At 43.2% G+C, this 20321-nt stretch overlaps 1 protein-coding gene across 3 annotated transcripts in view; it reads left to right on the forward strand.

Annotated features, from left to right (window-relative positions):
- Positions 1-20321, forward strand: part of TAOK3 (TAO kinase 3) — a 188713-nt gene that overhangs the window by 78384 nt on the left and 90008 nt on the right. For all 3 annotated transcript variants that reach the window (XM_030220132.1, XM_030220130.1, XM_030220131.1), the window contains 4 exons: positions 6300-6393; positions 8092-8173; positions 17132-17299; positions 17950-18144. In XM_030220132.1, the coding sequence (XP_030075992.1) occupies positions 6300-6393; positions 8092-8173; positions 17132-17299; positions 17950-18144 (539 nt within the window). The remainder of the gene's footprint in view (positions 1-6299; positions 6394-8091; positions 8174-17131; positions 17300-17949; positions 18145-20321) is intronic.

The raw sequence follows: 20321 nt of genomic DNA on the forward strand, positions 1-20321 counted from the left end.
CGGCAACCAGAACTGAACGCAATATTCAAGGTGCAGTCGCACCATGGAGTGATAAAGCATTATAGTATTTTCGGTCTTAGCATCTCTTTCCTAATAATTCCTAGCATCCTGTTTGCTTTTTTGGCCACCGCACATTGAGCAGAAGACGTCAGCGTATTATCTACAATGACATCTAGATCTTTTTCTTGGTTGCTGACCCCAAGGTGGAATCTAGCATCAGGTAACTATAATTTGCATTATTCTTTCCAATGTGCTTCACCTTGTTTTTGTCCACATTAAATTTCATCTGCCATTTGGATGCCCAGTCTTCCAATTTCCTAAGGTCTTCCTGCAATATTTCACAGACCGCCCAAGTTTTAACAACCTTGAATGGTTTTGTGCCATCTGCAAATTTAAATCACCTCGCTCGTTTGATTTTCATATCATTTATAAATATATTAAATAGCACTGGTTCCATTACTGATCCCTGTGGCACTCCACTGTTCACCCTCCTCCATTGAGAAAAATAACCATTTAACCCTACTCTCTGTTTTCTGTCTAATAACCAATTCCTATTACACACCAGAACCTTGCCTCCTAGCCTATGACTTTTTAATTTTCTCAGGCGTTTCTTATGAGGAACTTTATCAAAAGCTTTCTGAAAATCTAGATACACAACATCAACCGGCTCACATTTATCCACATGTTTATTCACGCCTTCAAAGAAATGAAGCAAATTGGTGAGGCAAGACTTCCCTTGGCTGAGCCCATGCTGTCTCTGTCCCATTAAATCATGTTTGTCTATGTGTTCTGTGTTTTTATTCTTTATAATAGTTTCTACTATTTTGCTTGGCACTGACGTCAGGCTTACCGGTCTGTAATTTCCTGGATCTCTCCTTTTTTAAAATCGACGTCACATTGACCACCCTCCAATCTTCAGGTACTATGGATGATTTTAACAGGTTACATGTTATTAACAACAGATCAGCAATTTCATGCTTGAGTTCTTTGAGTACCCTTGGATGTATGCCGTTCAGTCCAGGTGATTTACTACTCTTTTTAATTTGTCAATTTGGCTCAGTACATCTTCCAGGTTCACAAAGATTTCTTTCAGTTCCTCTGTATCATCAGCCTTGAAAACTATTTCTGGTACAGGCAGATCTCTTGCATCTTCTTCCGTAAAGATACTACATATGTATACTTGATCTTGATTTGTCCTTGCCATTTTCAGGGCAGAGAAATGTAGAAATTTGACCAGCATTGACCTTGTTCTCCAACTTCTGAAGTTGTCATCGAAGCCCTAGTCCAGCCCATCCAAATCTGTCCAGCCATGATCAGGGCACAGACGGTAGAAGTCTGCCCAGAACTGGCCTTGGTAACAGGTGGTAACAGCGGTTGAAAAAAAGGTTTGGACAAATTCCTGGAGGAAAAGTCCATAGTCTGCTATTGAGACAGACATGGGAAGCAACTGCTTGCCCTGGGATTTGTAGTATGGAGTGTTGCCACGATTTGGATTTCTACCAGGTACTTCTGACCTGGCTTGGCCACTGTTTGGAAAACAGGATAGTGAGCTACATGGCCCATTGGTCTGACCCAGTACGGCTACTCTGATATTCTTGTTCTCCAGCTACTTTAGCTGAATCTGTCCAGCCATGATCAGGGCACAGACGTAGAAATCTGCCTATAACAGGCTTTGCTTCTCAATTATTGGTGTTGCTTCTAATCACTGCCAAGCTTGTTTGGTTCCAGGCCTTCTATATAGGATTCCTTTGTGTATGTACAGACTGTATTCACTTAACTTTGATAAGCACCAATTTCTGGGAATAAAACAGAGTTTAATGTGCTATACATTCAAATGCAAGTCTTTGCTCAAGCTGAGAACAGTCTTTAGCCATAAATCTAATCTTTTGTGCTGCATTTTATGTCCTTCAACCTTTCAAAGATCACCTCAGCAAGCAGGTAGTCTTCATCAGGGCTGACAATGAAGTAGCAATGTTTGTTATAAACAAACAAGAATGTTCAGGCTCCCTCAGACTTTTCTGGGAAGCTCTGAGGATTTACTGTCTTGCTATATCTATAAGCAATTACTTCTGTGCTATGTATCTACCAGGCATGGACTCTCATTGCTGACAGTCTAAGCAGAAGCCTGGTCTCTCATAAGTGATTGCTGCAGTGACATCAAAATTCTTTCAGTGTTGAGGATCTCGAACGGAGAATGCAACAGAAAATACAGGCTTTTTGCTCCAGACGTGTTCTTCATGCCATAGAACAAGGGGTTTCTGTATGCCTTTTCCCCAGTCTCTGTAATTTCCGGAGTAATTCAGAAGATAATACTGCATCTAATTCTAAGAGCCCCTTATAGGCTTAATTACCCCTTGCTATATTAGATGTACACACGCATAAGTAAAACTTAGATTTTGAATGCCAGAGTTCCCTGTTAACGTTAATCAGTGCCAGGGCCGGTCTTAAGGCGAGGCGACCGCATAGGGCCCCGCAGTCAAGGGGGCCCCGCGCGGCACACCTCCTTCCCGCCCTCGGCCCGACTGGCAGCCCTCCTCCGTTTCGTTCCTCCCTCCTCCGTTCCCCCCCCCCCCCCCCCGCAAGAGTGCTGAACCCTTTTTCTTTCAGTAGCAGCGAGCGACGTGAAGACACTGCTTCAAGTTCTCCCTTTCCTGTCTTCGCACAGTGTCCGTCCCGCCTTTACGATGACGTATTTCCTGTTTCCGCGAAGGCGGGACAGACACTGTGTGAAGACAGGAAAGGGAGAACTTGAAGCTGGCGAGCTTGGTGGCGCAGCTCCCTCGATCAGGTTAGCAGGGGGCAGGCCCGCTCTGCATACAGAATGAGTGTACAGTCCTGGTTCCGGCTGCGGAATGAGGGGGCAGGGCAGGGCACTGCGGCCGGAGCTCCCATGCCGTTTGTTGTGTTCTTGGTGGCTGCCTGCTACTACTACTACTACTATTTAGCATTTCTATAGCGCTACAAGGCGTACGCAGCGCTCCACAAACATAGAAGAAAGACAGTCCCTGCTCAAAGAGCTTACAATCTAATAGACAAAAAATAAAGTAAGCAAATCAAATCAATGTGTACAGGAAGGAGGAGAGGAGGGTAGGTGGAGGCGAGTGGTTACGAGTCAAAAGCAATGTTAAAGAGGTGGGCTTTCAGTCTAGATTTAAAGGTGGCCAAGGATGGGGCAAGACGTAGGGGCTCAGGAAGTTTATTCCAGGCGTAGGGTGCAGCGAGACAGAAGGCACGAAGTCTGGAGTTGGCAGTAGTGGAGAAGGGAACAGATAAGAAGGATTTATCCATGGAGCGGAGTGCACGGGAAGGGGTGTAGGGAAGGATGAGTGTGGAGAGATACTGGGGAGCAGCAGAGTGAGTACATTTATAGGTTAGTAGAAGAAGTTTGAACAGGATGCGAAAACGGATAGGGAGCCAGTGAAGCGACTTGAGGAGAGGGGTAGTATGAGTAAAGCGACCCTGGCGGAAGACGAGACGGGCAGCAGAGTTTTGAACCGATTGGCGAGGGGAGAGGTGACTAAGTGGGAGGCCAGCAAGAAGCAGTTTGCAGTAGTCTAAACGAGAAGTGACGAGTGTGGATGAGGGTTTTGGTAGAGTGCTCGGAAAGAAAGGGGCGGATTTTACGGATGTTGTAAAGAAAGAAACGACAGGTCTTGGCGGTCTGCTGGATATGAGCAGAGAAGGAGAGAGAAGAGTCAAAGATGACCCCAAGGTTTCTAGCTGAGGAGACAGGGAGAATGAGAGAGCCATCAACAGAAATAGGAAAACGGGGGGAGCGGGGAGGTGGGTTTGTGGGGAAAAATGAGAAGCTTGATTTTGGTCATGTTTAATTTCAGGTGGTGTTGAGACATCCAGACAGCAAAGTCAGACAAGCACGCTGAAACTTTGGTTTGGATGCAAGCCTGCTGCTGCTGTTGCCTGTGTTGCGGGCTCCTGCCGTGCCGCAGGTTTGCGGGGAGACCCCGCTGGATCCCGAGATTTATGGCGAAGACAGAGAGACCCTTCTTCAGGATTGCATGAATTCCCGCCAGGCGCATCGCAGGTGTTCTGGGGAGATCTGGCCTGATACATGGGGAGGGGGCTGCAGGGGGAGAGATGCACACGGAGAAGCGATGCAAGTGGAGATGAGGAGTGCGATTCATCTCCTAGAGGACGGATGGGAGTTGGGTGCACTCAGAGGACTGATGGGAAGTGGGGTGCACAGGGGTTGGAAGTGGGGTTCACGCAGAGGACTGATGTGAGTGGGGTGCAAGCAGATGACTGATTCATTCATATCAGTCATCTGCTTGCACCCCACTCACATCAGTGAATGAATGAGGTGCATGGAGGGTGCATGCAGAGGATTGATGTCAGTGGGGTACATACAGAAAACTGATGTGAGTGGGTGCATGCATATGACTGATATGAATGAATGGGGTGCATGGAGGGTGCATGCAGAGGATTGATGTCAGTGGGGTGCATGAGGGTGGAAATGGGGTGCATACAGAGGACTGACGTCAGAAGGGTACATTGGAGGGTGGGGAGTAGAGTGCATGCAGAGGACTTGTGTGAATGGAGTGCATGTGGGGTATTGCTGCATGCTGAGTCTGACTTCTTGAGGTAACTTTCCAGTTCAGAAATTTGCCTTCATATCTGTTGTGTCATGTGTTTTTCATGTGTGATCAAGGTGCAATATTCTGCTAGCATGTAGTATTTGCATCCTTTTTTGTTTAGTTTTGTTTTTGTTTCACTAGGTTTTGTACTGTTGTTTTAGAGCCCGGTGTAATTATAGTGCTGCCTTTCCACACATAAGGTTGTAGCTCGTCCTGTCCTTGGAATTAGTGCTGTTATGGTTTGGTAAGGTTATGAGTGTGTTTTTGCACAAGTTTGTGTATAGTGTTTTGCAGTGGAGAGATTGTGTGTTGGCCTTACCGAGGTGGCACCAAAACATCGGAAAGGGTTTTAGAGCCTAAATCATGACACACTATCTCTTGAAGGATCTATATATGGTTGTTAATAAAAGGAGCTCATTGTGAACACTTTCCACCCTAAAAAGGTGTTTTGTGGCTCTACATGAGAATTTTGATATGATCCCTTGTTTCATATTGTTGACGGTCTGCATTTTCCTTATGGCCGGTATATTGTATATTAGGGTCTGCCCAGTGTAATATTTATGGTACAGTAAGGTTCTGCGTGTGTTTTTGCACAAATTTGTGCATAGTGTTTTGCAGTTGAGCAATTGTGGTTAGTATATGCTTTGAGCAACCACTTTATTCTTTGACATATGATACATATCTAATATCTAAATTTAATTAAATGTATTAATTGTCAATGGGGTGGAGCTAGGTGGGGTGGGGCTAGGATGGGACCCCACCAAATTGGTCTGCACAGGGCCCGGCACTTGCTAAGACCGGCCCTGATCAGTGCCATATCCCAGCTTTATAAAATGTACGCATTAACTTCATAGTCCAGATGCATTATTAATGGTAGCAGTAAGCAAATAACAGCATAGCACGAGAGAGGAAAAGCGTAAATACTGATTGGCTGAGATAATCATGCATTTTTGGAAGCCGACAAATACACGTTTGCTCTGTCCATGCATTTTCAAAAAACTTTTGGATGATGATGGTAGGCTGTTTTAAATTGTTAAAAACCACCAGATACGTAGTTTATAAGATGGATTAGGGGAGGAGAGAGGGCAGGCCAAAAAAAAGTTATCTGGATAGTGGCAATACATTTATTTTAGATCTGGAATGAGTAGTCTGAAAGTAAGAAGTATTGCTGGCAAGGGGACCACAACCTAGATTAAGGGTGGGCCACAACCCACTCACGTTTTCAAGATTTCCACAGTGAATATGCACAAGATCTGTTTGTATACAGTGGAAAGTAGTACATGCAAATCGCCCGAAATCGCTTGTTACCCTTGGCCATGGTTGCCCACCCCTGACCCAGACCAAAAGTGGTAGTGAATAGAGCAATCCACTCCTGAGATAATCGTGTTTAAAGGAAGTTTGTTTGGTATTAGAAGTTGGTGGGACTATTACCTCCTGTTAGATTGGTCTGGTCTGCAGTAAAATAATGTCACACATACAGCTAGTATTGCTCAAGTGATCAGTAGCTTCTTTAAATGAATACCCTACAGTGACCTAGAGATTAAAATGATTATCATCTTATTTGACACATGATGACACTAATAAGCTATTGATTTAGGAGTGAGTCTGTATATTCTGTTTGTCTGCTTTCCTTTCCTTTTTACCACTCACTGCTTCCTTCCTTCCTTCCTTTCTTCAAGATTCTGACTGACCTTTAATTAATTTCAGGGGAACGGAAGCCTCCCCTTTTCAACATGAATGCAATGAGTGCCTTGTATCACATAGCCCAGAACGACTCTCCAACACTACAGTCAAATGAATGGTGAGTATCAGTAGCAGGTATTTTACATGGTTAGCCGCACGTGTTTTTTGTCAAGGAAGGGCTCTAGTGGCTTTTCTAAAATTCAGTTGCACTATACAGAAACTGCTGTTGAATATTCTTATAGATTGTGATTGCATAGTTTGTAGGTGAAGTGAGGGCAATCCCCAGAATCATCCAGTCAGGAATGGTATTCAGTCTGCTAACGGTATAACTATCTGAATCAAGGTAGGACTGTAAAAAGCCTGTCCTAACTTTATTTGGGTTGCTATCTAGATAGTGGACGGAATGTTGTCAATATCACAGTAGTATTGACCACGCTATCCAGAAATTCAGTATTGGCCACTATTCAGATACCAGTGCTGAATATATGGATTTTTTTTTTTTTTTAATGTTTACTTTACGACTTCTGTCATAACATAGAACAGTGATTTCCCAAACTGGGTTCTGTGGAACCCTACTTTCTCTTCTGCAAGAAGTTGAAGTAAAATATTTTATATTCAGTGGCATAGCTATGAGGGGGCTCCCTCCAAAACTGTGGCACCTATGGAATAGCGGGGGGTATGCCCGAGCCCCATCAGCTGAAGAGGTCTGCTGCCTGATCCCCCCCCACTCGTACTGCCTGAGCAGCAAGGAAGTAGGCCACATGCTTCAACTCCAACACTAGCACTCCTGCACATGCTCAGTTCAGCTGGCAGGGTTTGGGCATCCCTTCCAGCAAATGTAGAACTTTATGCTGCTGAGAGGAGAAGAGCGGAGAAGAAATGTGTCCCCCCCCCCCCCCCCCCCCCCCCCACCCATGGACTTCTGTGTACGCCCCTGTTTATATTTCATAACATAGGGGAATCCACAGTATATGAAAAAATATTTTAGGAGTTTTTCCATAATGAAAAGTTTGGGAATAATTGACATAGAGGGGAGGGCAGATCATGAATGTAACAGTGACGGCTAGGGAGCTTGCTGATGGCACAACAAAGCCGAAGCAGTTATTCTTTTGCCACAAGTATGTTATGTATTATCATTTTATTTACCCTGCCTACCTGTTATTCTTGTACATTAATTGTAACAGTATTGCTGAACCTCTTACTCTGTTCATGGTGATGCCATTGCTATATAATGTAAGCCACATTGAGCCTGTGAATAGTTGGGAAAATGTGGGATACAAATGCAGCAAATAAATAAGTAATTAAATTTTCTTGCAGTAAACAGGGTTTTATTTTCCATAAGTCAATAACTACTGTAGCAATTGAGTTTTAGTGACTTTTATTGAAGGTTCTTAGTATTTTGAAAATCTGGTTCAAAATCTGTATAAAAAGTAACAATGGACTTTGCAGATATGCGAGTAGTTTATAAATTTATAAAGTGTATAATTTTAATGGTCTGTTCATGGTTGCTAGAGGTTTCTGTCTCCACTTCTTTCTGACTTCTTGAAGATCTCCTTTAGTAGTCATCACTTCCGAAGGGAAAATACAGTGATACTTATCCATGGATACACACTGCAAATGAAAAGTTGCTAAAGGAATTAACCTAGTACATTAGGCACTTGGAAGCTATTCAGTTTGTTTCGGGTCCTAAAACTTTGTACCCAAAATAAGGAAAAAAATGCATCATGAAGAAAATCCCAGAAATTATTGCAAGCTGCAGGATTTCAGTACTCATTAAGGTCCTTGTTTTTTCTTTTTAATATATTTGTATATACAGGACGGATGCATTTAGGGCATTTGTTGACTACTGTTTGCAGAAAATACCTCAGGAGAGACCAACATCAGCAGAACTATTACGGGTAAGTTTCCTTCTTAATATTTGTGATGGTGAAGAGGTTGTGTTTTCTGCAGTGATCAGCAGATTGAACAGAGCAACACACAAACAGGCCATGTGACTCCATCTCTTTCAATTGAAAGGAAGCTCTGGAACAAGGGGGGGCATAGGATGAAGGTGAAAGAGGAAGAGCTATCCAAAAATCGGTTCAAATCTCTCAGCTCTGCCTCTGGTCCCGCCCTTCCGGAAACAGGAAATGAGAGCGGGACCAGAGGCAGAGCTGAGACAGAAGGAAAGGCAGGCTGAAGCACCGTTCATGCTCACCTTTCACTGCTGCCGCCAGACCCCGAGGTAAGAACTTTTAAATTATGGCTGGCACGCAGGAAGGCGAGGGGCAGGTGGAGGACTGGAAGAAGAGGGCGGGCAACGCAAGTCGGGCTGCCACTCGGAGGGGAGAGGGAGGGAGGCGCGGGGGTCTGGAACTCGGAGGAGAGGAGGGAATGAAACTTGGAGGGGAAGAGAGGGGGGAGATGGAGGGGGCATGGAACTCTGAGGAGAGGGAGGGGGGCATGGAACTCAGAGGGGAGGGGAGCCTGGAACTGGGAGGGAAGGAGAGGGAGGGAGGGCGGGGGCATGGAACTCGGATGAGAGGGAGAAGAAGGGCGCCAGGAGGGAGGGGGAGGTGGAGGGGGCCTGGAACTCTGAGGAAGGGGAGGAGGAGAGGGGGCCTGGAACTCGGAGGGAGGGAGGGCAGGGGCCTGGAACTTGGAAGAGAGGGGCGCCTGGAACTCAGAGGAGAGGGAGGGGGTCCTGGAACTCGGATGAGAGGGAGGGAGGGGGCCAAGCTGGAATACTGATGATAACCTTGCTGGCGCCCATTTCATTTGTGTGAGAAACGGGCCTGTTTTACTAGTTTCTTTGTAATACAGAATGGCCAGATTTCAGTGAGGATATCCTGTTTCCTGATGGGTTCATCTTCTTAACTGTTGTAATCTGCCTTGGGAAGCCTGGTGTTATAAAGATGATGGAATATATTGAAATTAAATGGAAGTAGAATTAAACTCTCCTTTCATTGGGGCACATGGAATCACATCTTCATCTGTTTTGTAGTTTACCTTTTAGATGCACAAATGGATTATTCTGTTTTTGAACATGTTTCAGGTGGCTCTCTGACCGTTCCCCAAGTGCTCCTCCTAAGACCCGTTGGCTCACTATTTCAATCTAGTTGAATCGAATTGAATCGAAAAACCAATTTTTTTGAAAGAATCGAATTGTATCGAATTGAAAAATATTTAGCTGAATCGGACAGCTCTAGGGTATAGACTCAGAAGTAACCTGAGGAAATACTTCTTCACGGAAAGGGTGGTGAATTTGTGAAATGACCTCCTGGTGGAAACAAAGACTGTATCTGAATTCAAGAAGGCTTGGGACAGGTACATAGGATCTCTAGGGGTCAGAAAGGGATAGTAGATGGCATGGATGGGCAGACTTGATAGGCCATATGATCCTGATCTGCCTACATGTTTGTGCTTCTGTGTTTCTATGTTATGCCAACATAGAAGATGCTGTTAGTTTTCCAGGAAAGCTTTTTAGGTATGCATGATGGTTTCTCACAAGTCATACCTGCGGCCCCTCAGCTTCTTTGATCTGGAGACGACGTTCTAGAATTGTTTCGCAGCCAGTTTAGCTTTAAGACATTTTTCTAAAGTAAATACAAGCTGGGGTTCCCCCCCCCCCACCTTCCCCCCCCCCCCCCCCCCCCCAGCTTGGTAGGGCTTCTCCCTGGGTATCCTAGTTTAAAATTTTCAGTGCTTTTCAATTAATTTTGCCTTCATTGCCATTCCTTGTCAGCAAAGAGTAATGCATCCTTCCTGTGAAACCAACATTGAGATTTTTCCAGCTCATGATAATCTTTCCAGTAGTGAAGAATTAATAATCTTAGGTTAGTTCAAATTGTTTTCTCCCTGACCATGGTAGACTAATAACAAAAGAGATCCTTCATAGTTTCTGGGTGCAGATCCTCTTCATGTTACTCTTGTATCCAGATGTCACCAACGATGGGCCATATCTGGAAGGAAGGGTTCCGTGTCTCCCTCCCTCAGAGCCCAAAGGGAAGGTCCACAGAGCAGCACAAGATTGTACTGATGGCCAGATCAATTTTGAATCAGTCCTTACCACTTTAGCTACTGTCTGACTTCTAGTTGTGATCCATATTGAATCAAATAATTTTGGAAGTTGTGGGATATCCCATATAATAATTTGCACCTTTAACGTTCCATCGCTGTCTGGCTGCCTGGGTTGGTAACATCAAATGACAGCCAGCCTCCAGCGTTCCGTTCCCCCTCACTGCCTCGCCCTCGCGTCAAGACGTAATGATGTCAGAGCGCAGAACAGTGAGAGGGAAGGGAACGCTGGAGGCAAGCTGAACTGACGTTAGGGGATGTTATGAAAACAGACAGGCAGACAGCGATGGAACCCCGAGGTACAATTTAGGCAGCAGGGTGGCGGGAAACGGGCGAACGCAGTAAGTAATGCCGCGAGACTGAGAGGCGAAGGACAGCAGCCTACAACATTACATTCCCCCTCACTGTCTCGCACTCGCAAAAAGACGTTATGACGTCAGAGGGCGGAACAGTGAGAGGGAAGGGAAAGCTGGAGGCAAGCTGATCTGACGTTAGGCAGACACGGAACCGCGAGGTACCCAGTGGACGACACAGCACATACATTTATATATAACAGAAAAAAACAGGATAATATCTAAAAAAGAAAAGGATACAAAACACACAGACAGTGCAATCACTGTCACACACTCTCTCTCTCTCACACAGACATACACACCGTCTCTCTCTCTCTCACACACACACTCTCTCTCTCTCACATACACATCTAGCGCAGTATCCTGCTTCTAACAGTGGCCAATCCAAGTCACAAGTACCTGGCAGAAACCCAATTAGTAGCAACATTCCATGCAACCAATCCTGGTGCAAGCAGTGGCTTCTCCCATATCCATCTCAATAACACCCTATGGACTTTTCCTCCAGGAACCTGTCCAAACCTTTTTCTAAACCCAGATATGCTAACCAAAGGAACTCCAGTGAGCCCACATCCTTAATCCGTAGGCCACACCTTATGTTCTTAAGGGAACAGAGGTAGGCAGGGATACTAGTATGTAAAACCTTATGTGCCAAAGTGAGTAACTTTTGTGTTGAATGAGGTAAGGAACTGGCAACCACTGGTGATACTTGAAAAGAGGGGTAACATGATCAAATTTATAGGCATGGGAGAGGGCTGGGATGGCAACATTTTGAACAGTCTGAAGTTTCTTTGAATAGGGGAGAGGCAATCCTGTGTAAATGACTTTGCAGTAGTCCAATTTTGAGGTTACCAAAGAATATCAGAGTAGCACGTGTACATTTGCTCAAGTGCAAAAACACATGCACAGTTATTAATGGACAGTTAGGTGACCTGAGGAGTGACCTAGTGGTTAGGGTGGTGGACTTTGGTCCTGGGGAACTGAGGAACTGAGTTCGATTCCCGGCACAGGCAGCTCCTTGTGACTCTGGGCAAGTCACTTAACCCTCCATTGCCCCATGTAAGCCGCATTGAGCCTGCCATGAGTGGGAAAGCGCGGGGTACAAATGTAACAAAACAAAAAAGTACACTATCCCCTGTGGTGTGGAATGCCTAACACTCCGTTTAATGTAATTTGACTTTCATATTCTGCGTCATCTTATCAGAGTGCAAGGCAATTTACACTAACAAAACAGCACAACTAATGCACTTAAGAACGATATGATTATATTTTCTGTAAGTCTAAAATATATAAATATGTAACATGCACAGAGTTCAACAGCCACGAAATGGAGTGAGCTTATGTTCCACGGACCCTGATGCAGATAAGGAAACTGTTGTCAGCCATGGACTGTTGATAGGAGTCTGGGCATCTTTCAAGCTAAGTAAAAGTTTGTCTGGATTATTTTCATTTAAAATTTGGGAGGTTTTTTTTTAAGCCCATGATGACAGAGAGAACTCCTGTGATCGATTGGCTCTTCTGCCAAGATGGAGTCTGTTGAGGCTTTTCCTCCCTATTTTTAGGAAAACTGATAAACAAAAAAATATAAAAATTTAGGAAGTACTCATTTTAAAGAGGATTATTATTAACTTCATGGCAGCTAGTTTATAATCTCTCACAGAAGGAATGTAACCTGCAGTCAGCCACTGATGATTGCTGACATGAAATAATCCAGAGCTCACCCCAGAGAATATTTACACCTAGTGGTAAATTGAGGAAAGTTAATGACGTTCTGAGGCATTTTGAACTTGCTTACGTGAGGCTGCTGTACAGCTTCTCAGTTTACTAACGTAATATGTAATGTGCTTAATATGCAGCCCAGTGAAACCAAAATGCAAGCTCAGGATTTGTACATCTTTTGCTGATCACATCATATAATCCTGTGGAATTAAACCATAATTGTAGTGGATGTAGAATATATGTGTAGGAAAGTAACTATTATCCAGTAAACTAAGGTTTACTAAAGATCTTCCCATAGACTGAGGCTTTTTTAAACTTCTGTTTTGGCTGGGTTGGCAGTTCCATGCTAGTACTGCATTCCGTGTACAGCTTCATTGTCTGTTCTGAGGATGCTACAGAGACTGTGTTCATAAGCCCACTTAGCCATCTATCCCCCCTTCAATCTGTTCAGAACTCTGCTGCACGTCTTATATTCCGCCAGAACCGATATACTCATATCACCCCTCTTCTCAGGTCACTTCACTGGCTTCCAATCCCTTACCGCATTCAGTTCAAGCTCCTCCTTCTTACCTACAAATGTTCTCAATCTGCTGCCCCTCACTACCTCTCTACCCTCATCTCCCCTTATGTTCCCACCCGAAACCTCCGTTCACAGAACAAATCCCTCCTCTCAGTACCCTTCTCCACCACTGCCAACTCCAGGCTCCGCCCATTCTGCCTCGCCTCACCCTATGCCTGGAACAACCTTCCTGAGCCCTTACGTCAAGCCCCCCTCCCTGCCCATCTTCAAGTCTCTGCTTAAAGCCCACCTCTTCAGTGCTGCCTTCGGCACCTAACTCTTACCTTCAGGATATCCAGACTGCCCCATTTTGACTGCCCCTATCGAATTGACTACTCACTTGTCCTTTAGATTGTAAGCTCTTTGAGCAGGGCCTGTCCTTTTATGTTAAATTGTACAGCGCTGCGTAACCCTAGTAGCGCTTTAGAAATGTTAAGTAGTAGTAATATAATACCCTGGGCAGTTTAAGCCTTTACTCAATTCTGTCATCTAATGGCCAAACGTAGGGAGCATGTGTAGCGAGCTTTATAGAGAGCTATTGTCTGCCCTTCCAGCTAAGCATTGTCACTGCAGTGGCCTGTCGAGGTTGGAGGTGGTTATAAAATGGGGGCAAGCCCCAGGTATTTGTGGTTGAAAGATATTTAAAGTCTGTTTTGCAGGCTCACCAAACCAGTCTGATTTTTCAAGATACCTGTAACGGATATCTATATTAGAGACTTGCATGCAGGGGGTCTCCAAAGTGTGCAAATCCGTCTCCTCTTCTTTTTCATTGTAACACTCCTGAAATCCTGAGCCGTCTAGGCATTGGTTGGGAAATGCCATAATCCAGTGGAGGCCAGACTGAATTTGATCTGGAAGCCCAAATAAGCAAGAAGAAAAACCTGATCTGCTTTTTGTCAGAAAAATTAATTTCACGGTTCTTTACATATATGTTGTATATTACCTAATCGGCGAAAAACACCTGTAGCATTTAAAGAGAATACATAGGAAACATAGCATAAGCAAGCAGAAATTGCCTTACAAAAGGCTGGTTAAGAGAGCTAGATTTAAAAAAAAAAAAAGTTTTTTGGTTCCAAGTGTCCTCTTTACGCCATGTGGATAAAGGTGAGCTGGTTGATATTGTATATCTGGATTTTCAAAAGGCATTTGACAAAGTACCTCAGGCTCTCCCGTTCATATCTTAACCTTCATTATCCAAACTGCAACAGCATCAAGTAGAAATCCACGTATGCTACATCCTTCTCTTTCATCAGTACTCAGCTTTGGAACTCTTTGCCAAAAACCATAAAAACCATCACCAGCCATCTAACTTTCAGTAAATCACTAAAGACCATGTTATTCGGAAATGCTTATCCCACGGCCTCTGCATGTGTCTCCACTGTTGGATGCGCATCGATCTAGAGACATTTTGGACACATTCCCCTTCCCTCTTCCCTCCTGGTTTCCCTACTCCTTCTGTCAATTCCTACTCTTCCCCATTATCACTTGTAGATATTCCTGCTTTACTGCATTGGCGTTTGCCTCTGTGGTGCGCTGTAAGCCACATTGAACCTGACACTGTTGGGGAAACTGGGGGGTACAAATGAGATAATAAATAAATAAGACTCCAGACGAAATTGGAGAGTCATGGGATAGGAGGTAGTGTCCTATTGTGGATTAAAAACTGGTTAAAAGATAGAGAATAGGGTTAAATGGTCAGTATTCTCAATGGAGAAGGTAGTTAGTGGAATTCCCCAAGGGTCTGTGCTGGGACCGCTGCTTTTTAACATATTTAGAGATGGGAGTAACTAGTGAGGTAATTAAATTTGATGATGACACAGTTATTCAAAGTCGTTAAGTCGCGGGAAGATTGTGAAAAATTACAAGAGGACCTTACAAGACTGGGAAACTGGGCATCTAGATGGCAGGTGACGTTTCATGTGAGCAAGTGCAAAGCGATGCATGTGGGAAAGAGGAACCCGAATTATAGCTACGTAATGCAAGGTTCCATGTTAGGAGTCACCAACCAAGAAAGGGATCTAGGTGTTGTCGTTGATGATACGTTGAAACCTTCTGCTCAGTGTGCTGCGGCGGCTAAGAAAGCAAATAGAATGTTAGGTATTATTAGGAAAGTAATGGAAAACAGAAATGAGGGTGTTAAAATGCCTTTGTATCCTCCATGGTGCGACCGCACCTCGAATATTGTGTTCAATTCTGGTCGCCGCATCTCAAAAAAGATATAGTGGAATTAGAAAAGGTGCAGAGAAGGACAAGAAAAATGATAAAGGGGATAGGACGACTTCCCTATGAGGAAAGGCTGAAGCATGTAGGGCTCTTCAGCTTGGAGAAAAGGCAGCTGAGGGGAGATATGACAGAGGTCTATAAAATAATGAGTGGAGTGGAAACGTAGACGTGAAGCGTCTGTTTACTCTTTCCAAAAATACTAGGACTAGGGGGCATTTGATGAAGCTACAAAGTATTAAATTTAAAACTAATCAGAGAAAATGTTTCTTCACTCACCATGTAATTAAACTCTGCAGATAATGTGGTAAAAGCGGTAAGCTTAGCTGGGTTTTAAAAGGTTTGGACGGCTTCCTAAAGGAAAAGTCCATAGATCATTATTAAAATGGACTTGGGGAAACTCCACTGCTTATTTCTGGGATAAGCAGCATAAAATGTTTTGTACTTTTTGGGATCTTGCCAGGTACTTGTGACCAGGATTGGCCACTTTTGGAAACAGGATCCTGGGCTTGATGGACCTTTGGTCAGTCACAATATGGCAATACTTATGTACTTATGCCAGTGTTTCCCAAGTCTGTCCTGGAGTATCCCCTTGCCAGTCAGGTTTTCAAGATTTCCACATTGAATAGGCATAAGAGAAATTGCATTCACTGCTTCCATTGTATACAGATCTATCTCCTGCATATTCATTGTGGGTCTCCTGAAACTCTGACTAGATGTGTCCTGAGGACTGGGTTAAGAAGCACTGCTTTTAGAGGAGTGGCTGGAGGGCAATTGTGCTTGATTTCTGGTATTTAAGTGTAAAAAAAATTGACTTTAGGAGCTTGATTCCTTAATTTGGCTACTGTTATGTAGTTTCCTGTCAAATACTCGATGAAAATGGAACTCTTAAACTATTTCAAACTTTATGTGCAGAGTTCAACCTCCCTTCGCATGTATACTATTCTCTTCATCTGAAGCATTAAATCCATTCATTGGGCCCCACACAACCAGAAATTCAGGAAATGTTTATAGCAGCCCTGATCTCTGTATTCCCAGTTAAAAGTTCCTCTCACATATAAGTATCTACAGAGTAAATTGCCTGATACAGACTATGTATCTAGTGGAAAAAAGCACAAAGGGTTAGCCTTGAAGTGTTGCTTTATTGAAAGCCTTGACACGTCCATATTTTAGTAACTTGCATCAGGGGTCTTAATAGTGGTTAATTATCATCTGCTATGATCCAGTAGATCAGTTAAAAAAAATAAAAAGAAAGACAGTCAGAGAACTCTTCAAAAACATAGCAGCATGTATGCAAAGCAAATCTGTGCACAGTGTCAAATATAATACTGCAGTTATCACACAGCAAACGCGCAAGTCTAAAAAAAAAACTTTGGGGGCCCCTTTGTACTTTTTTTCTACTAGTTGGTTTGTTTTGTTGTTCTTTTATATTACTACTACTACTTATCATTTCTAAAGCGCTACTGGACGTACGCAGCGCTGTACACTTGAACATGAAGAGACAGACCCTTTCCATTGTTTGCAGAGAGACACTGAGCATTTGGCTCACCTGGTCTATATGGTGATTATTTGAAAGCCAGTCTGAGGAATGTTAAGAAGGTTCTGTATTGGGAATTACAGTATAAATTTCTACTATGCCTATATATATCTCTCCTTACAGAGTTTTTAAATCTGGATAGCGCAGTGATGAACTATGCCCAGAACACACCCAGACTGGGCCTCACTTCGGCCATATGTTCTGGTTCTGCTTGAACATTCAATCTTTTAGGTCATTCTGTTGGTTCATATCTCATGTATGTAGTGTGAAGTACAGTTCAGCCTTCACCAACTGTCTTGTTTGATAAACCTAACTTCAGCTTTATAGTTGGTGGTAATGTGGATATAAAACTGAGTATGCATAAATCATAGGATATGCTTTATTCTTTACCTTTCTTTTTTTTTTTTTTAACTAGCATGAATTTGTTCGTCGAGACCGGCCAGCACGGGTGTTGATTGACCTCATCCAGAGGACAAAAGATGCTGTGCGGGAACTGGATAACCTTCAGTACAGGAAAATGAAGAAAATCCTTTTCCAGGAGGCACGAAATGGGCCTTTGACAGAGTCTCAGGAGGAGGAGGAGGTAAGTGTGTTACTGAAAATGTAAGGGAGGGCGTAGTTCTGATATGGAATGGTTTGCTGGTATGTAAGTCTGCATTACTGCAACAGTAGGGTGCGGTGGTGAGGTTGAAGCATCATGCATCCCACACCCTTGATTCACAACTTTGGAGACTTGTCTCTTGTTCCATTCTTCTCATCAGTCTGTATGAATTTCTTGCAATGATTCTTGTGTATTTCCTCTTGTCCTCAGAGTTTATGAGATTCTTGCTTAAGTAGCAGTATTATCAAAAGAATATTGGTTAATTGAGTTGACAGATTGGATTAAATTTGGATTATGTTTACACCTTTTTAGTACTAGCCCAACACAAGTTACATTCAGGTGCAGTAGGTATTTTCCTATGCCCAGAGTGCTTATGATCTACCTGAGGCAATGGAGGCTTAAGTGATTTGCCCAAGGTCACAGAGTGGCAGTGGCATTTGAACCCTGGTGCTCTGGTTCTCAGCTCGCTGCTACTCCACTTTGATAGGTTAAGACTGATTTACTGAATTTTATGTAACTTATTGGATAAAATTAATTTATTCTATTTGTTGCTTTGTTAGGGTTCCTTATACTGTATGTGTGTTTATTACTACTCTCTAATTAACAGTGTATAATCCTGATGTGGTTTGTAGGACAGTGAGCATGGAACAAGCCTGAACGTGAAGATGGACAGCCTGGGAAGTAATCACTCCATTCCTAGCATGTCTGTGAGCACAGGCAGTCAGAGCAGCAGCGTAAACAGCATGCAGGAGGTTCTGGATGAAAGCAGTTCCGACCTGGTCGTGATGTCTGATGAGTTTAATACCAGTTCTGTCATGAGTAAAAAGGTATATTCTCTGTAAATTTCAAATCCATCCTCCCTCCCCCCCCACTCTTAAACTAGGTAATGTATTGTGTTTATAGGTCCATTCTGTACCTTGTACTTTCTCCACAGGATTGTACTGAATATCCCTTGATGGTTTCTGGAGCTTTACCCCACCCTCTCCCCCTTCATTTCTTTATTGAAGATTGTATTATAACCCTTGTGCTCTCTGGCTAATGCTTTACTTTCAAACAGTGGCTGAGTCATTCCATCACTTGATGCTCTCTGCAGTACAGTCCTGTTTGTCTTTCTCACCTTATTGAAGATCAACTATGTCCTCTGCATCTCCTTTTTTTTTTTCTCCATCTCTAGAAATTGGTTCAGTTTATGAAGTGTATTTTAGCAAGCCATCATCCAATTTGATTAGGATTAGGAATAAAGTAACATGTCTGGGAATAATTTTCTGGGGGAAAAAGTAATTCACCTACTTACACAGATGGGTGAATTCATCCAGTGGTGCTAACATGGATAACGTTTTGTTTGTTTGTTTTCCAGAGCTGGAAGACCTTCCTTTTGGAGCATGCATGATAGTTCTGCAAGTGTGGTGTGCTTTTTCCATTGGAACGTATTAGCTTCTCTAAAGCTTTGCTGTTTCTGTTTCCTACAGTTTTTTTCAGCAGGTGCTTTTTGTTTTGTTTTTGTTCTAAATTCAACTCCCTTTCTTAAGAACCAGTGTGCGTTGCTGTGGTGTTTTGTTTTTTTCTCTCAGTGTTTAGGTTTTTAGATGTTTAAAGTTGTCAATAGGACTGTCCCTTGTAATGGTCTCTGATGGGTCTACTGCAAAGTGTCTCTTCTTTCTGATTTTGCTTCATCAGTTTTTCTGACAATGGTAGAAAACACAATTTGTGGCTTAAAGATTTTTGCCTCTACTGTGTGCAGATGTCCATTACAAATCACTTCATCAAAACTATGACGAAGTCTATTTCTATTCAGTTTCGGGTTAATGTAGAACATGAAATATCAATGTACAGCTGCCTGAACTACATGGACACCCAAAAATGTTAGTAGCCATGCCCATCCTTCTACTAGGGAAGGCATAAGTTTAGGGAACCCTACAGTCTGTCATTGCAGTTGGTAAGAAGGCTAACACTATATACCATGTTCAAGGATTTGGTTGACCCCAGTTGCCTTACTAGTCTGTCATAGTCAAATACACAGTGAAAGGTACATGGAAGTCTTAAGTAATAAGCCTTTGTGTCCCTGGGTCACAAAATGAGACCTTGGATTGGACTGCTGTGCTCCAATCCCACATAGCATCCTACCGCTTTGTGGTTTAACATATTATGGAAAATAAACAGAGGTTCACTGATCACTTCAGGTAGATCAAGGTGAATTCCATTCACTGTTATCCTGAAGAAGAGGTGTGTGATAAATATCCATTCAGCTTTAGAGACCACAAGGAGAGCTTTAGCAATTGCTGTAGATAAACCCTCGCTGTTATTGCTCTGATTGTCTAGCCTATTTGAAGACATGCAAGAAAGGGTTTATTTTATTTATCATTTCTGTATATTGCTTATTAACCATATTAATTAGTACACAGGAAATAGCAAAAACAATGTTAAACAACAAAATACAGTGATATTTCTTTAAACAAGAGAAGATCTTTGGAAATAAAGTTAGAGTCTGTTGAAGGTCCTCAAAGACCACAATTTGGTTTTTCAGGTTCTCTCTAGTTCTACTTCTGAACTAGTCTCTGCAGCAGGGAGGCCACAGATTTGGGAATCATGACAGCAATTTTCTCCTCTCAAGGTCTGACTTATCCAGACAACAGGGATTCAGACTTCATCACACTAAGCCCAAAACAACTACCCAGTCAAAACCAGGGACAGTTTTTGATTAGATGCAGAGTCCACAGCTGTTACTCTAGTTTTGTTCAAAGAATATAAGAAAAGCCACGGTGGGAGGAAGTGACATCACCATAAGCGATGGCGGCTTGAGTCTTTAGCCCCTCACTCTCTGGACCTAATTTATTTATTTATTTATTTTGGTACATTTATACCCCACATTATCCCACAAGAGCGGGCTCAATGTGGCTTACAAATTTTACAAATGGTTACAATTCAGGGAGGGAACGGATACAACGAATTCAAATTGGGGGGGGGGGGGGGTAAGTACATGTGGATAAGATAGGGGATGAGGAAG

The sequence above is a fragment of the Microcaecilia unicolor genome, chromosome 11 (assembly GCF_901765095.1).
Source record: "Microcaecilia unicolor chromosome 11, aMicUni1.1, whole genome shotgun sequence".
In the NCBI taxonomy this organism is placed as follows: domain Eukaryota; kingdom Metazoa; phylum Chordata; class Amphibia; order Gymnophiona; family Siphonopidae; genus Microcaecilia; species Microcaecilia unicolor.